The sequence below is a fragment of the Argiope bruennichi genome, chromosome 6 (genome assembly GCF_947563725.1).
Source record: "Argiope bruennichi chromosome 6, qqArgBrue1.1, whole genome shotgun sequence".
Classification (NCBI taxonomy): Eukaryota; Metazoa; Arthropoda; class Arachnida; order Araneae; family Araneidae; genus Argiope; species Argiope bruennichi.
The window spans coordinates 18080883-18082656 of record NC_079156.1 but is presented as its reverse complement, the minus strand read 5'-3'; the positions used below and the strand labels follow the sequence as shown (position 1 = coordinate 18082656).

The window sequence follows — 1774 nt, the reverse complement described above, 5'->3', positions numbered from 1 at the left end:
GGTGGATGCTGAGGCTGGGAATGACCAGAGCCGGTAATTGCCTTCCCATGTTGGGCTCCGTGGTGGGCGGTGCCGTCGGACCCGAATCACTTACTATATCGTATGGGCTCCTCCAAACGTGGTCCCTTCAGTGGGCATAGAAACATTCCAATATCTTCCAACATATCTTATCATTTCGATCCATTTTACATTGTAAAGCGAGTTTCTGCAAATAACGAAACTTTTCAAACTGTCTCTCCCTTCCTTGTGCAAAAGGCTATAACGGCAACAGTTGGCGATGTTAAATCCATTCGTAAAATGCGCTCTGGTGACTTGCTTGTTGAGGTGAATTCTCGTAAGCAAGCCCAGCAGATTCAAAAATTAAAAGCACTGGGAAATATACCAATAACTGTAAGTCCTCACCAGTCGTTGAATACCTCTAAAGGTGTCATTACCTGCGGGGAACTCTTAAATGTCCCCATAGATATAATAAAATCAGAAATGAAACCGCAAGGAGTTATAGATGTCCGCCGCATCACTATACGGCGTAATGGACAACTCCTTGAAACAAAACATCACATCTTAACGTTTCAGACACCCAAACTACCAGAATTTGTTTACGCAGGTTATATACGACGCCCAGTAAGGCCGTACATTCCGAACCCACTTAGATGCTTTCAGTGCCAGCGATTTGGCCATTCTAAAGTTAATTGCCGCGGGTCTTTAACATGTGCCCGCTGTGCAGAAAAAGGGCATGATAGCCAGGAATGTTCCACACAGGAAAAGTGTGTGAACTGTAAAGGCGATCACCCTTCCTTTTCTCGATCATGCCCCAGCTGGCAGCTTGAAAAACAAGTAATAACAATAAAAATCAAAGAAGATCTTTCATATCCCGAAGCCAGGCGTAGAGTTCAAGCACAAACTCCTACTCCTGGTAAAAGTTACGCTTCTGTTGCTCAGAACACCTTTTGCGCAAACTGTTCGTGTAATAATTGTGTAAAATTTCACACTGATTCAAAACCACCTGAAAATATTAGGAATTCTGATTCTGAACATTCTAGGAATAGTACACTTGACAGACCCAAGAATCCACAAAAGAAATCGGAGAAAAAATTGCAAAACTCGCTGACGTTAAAGTTAGCAAAACGCGGTATTTCGAAACAAGAACTGCCTTTAAAATTGAAAAAGTCGGCTTCTAAAAATTCCGTCGCTTTAGGACTTGCGACGCAGGGTATAGTCCACAAGGACTTGTCGTCCATATTTGGTGGCATGCCCAAAAGTCCAGATCGCCTTTCTCTCCATCCATCAGATGAGGATGAGGATTTGCACATGAGTTGTGAGGTTTCCGCAACTCTACCACATGCGCCTATTAACTTGCCTGCAATCTCAAATTCTTAATGGGTACCTTCATTTCCTGGAATTGTCGCGGCCTTCGGTCCAAACTTTTTGACATTAAGACCATTATGAACACGTTTCATCCTGTTTGTTTTGGTCTTCAAGAGACCTTCTTGAAGTCCAATATTCCAATTAAATTACGCGGTTATAATTGTGCTCGGAACGATGCAGACACTGAATCTCATAGTTCGGGAGGGGTGTGTATCTTCACCTCTAATATATATCCGAGCACACCTCTCACTTTACAAACTTCTCTACAGGCTGTGGCTGTTCAAGTTCAGACACGAATTTTGGTCACAGTCTGTTGTATTTATCTACCGCCTCACGATATCATACGTCAGCAAGATCTTGACCAGTTAGTAGACCAGCTTCCTATGCCTTTTATTTTATGTGGCGATTT

At 42.9% G+C, this 1774-nt stretch overlaps 1 protein-coding gene across 1 annotated transcript; it reads left to right on the top strand.

Annotated features, from left to right (window-relative positions):
* The first annotated feature begins 297 nt into the window (after positions 1-297).
* Positions 298-1377, top strand: LOC129971325 (uncharacterized). The gene has a single exon (XM_056084959.1). It carries the CDS (start codon positions 298-300, stop codon positions 1375-1377), a length of 1080 nt encoding a protein of 359 aa, XP_055940934.1.
* The last annotated feature ends 397 nt before the right edge of the window (positions 1378-1774 follow it).

Bases quoted from the DNA above. Each gene is read 5' to 3' on its own strand.
- LOC129971325 (XM_056084959.1), top strand. From the start codon at position 298: ATGCGCTCTGGTGACTTGCTTGTTGAGGTGAATTCTCGTAAGCAAGCC.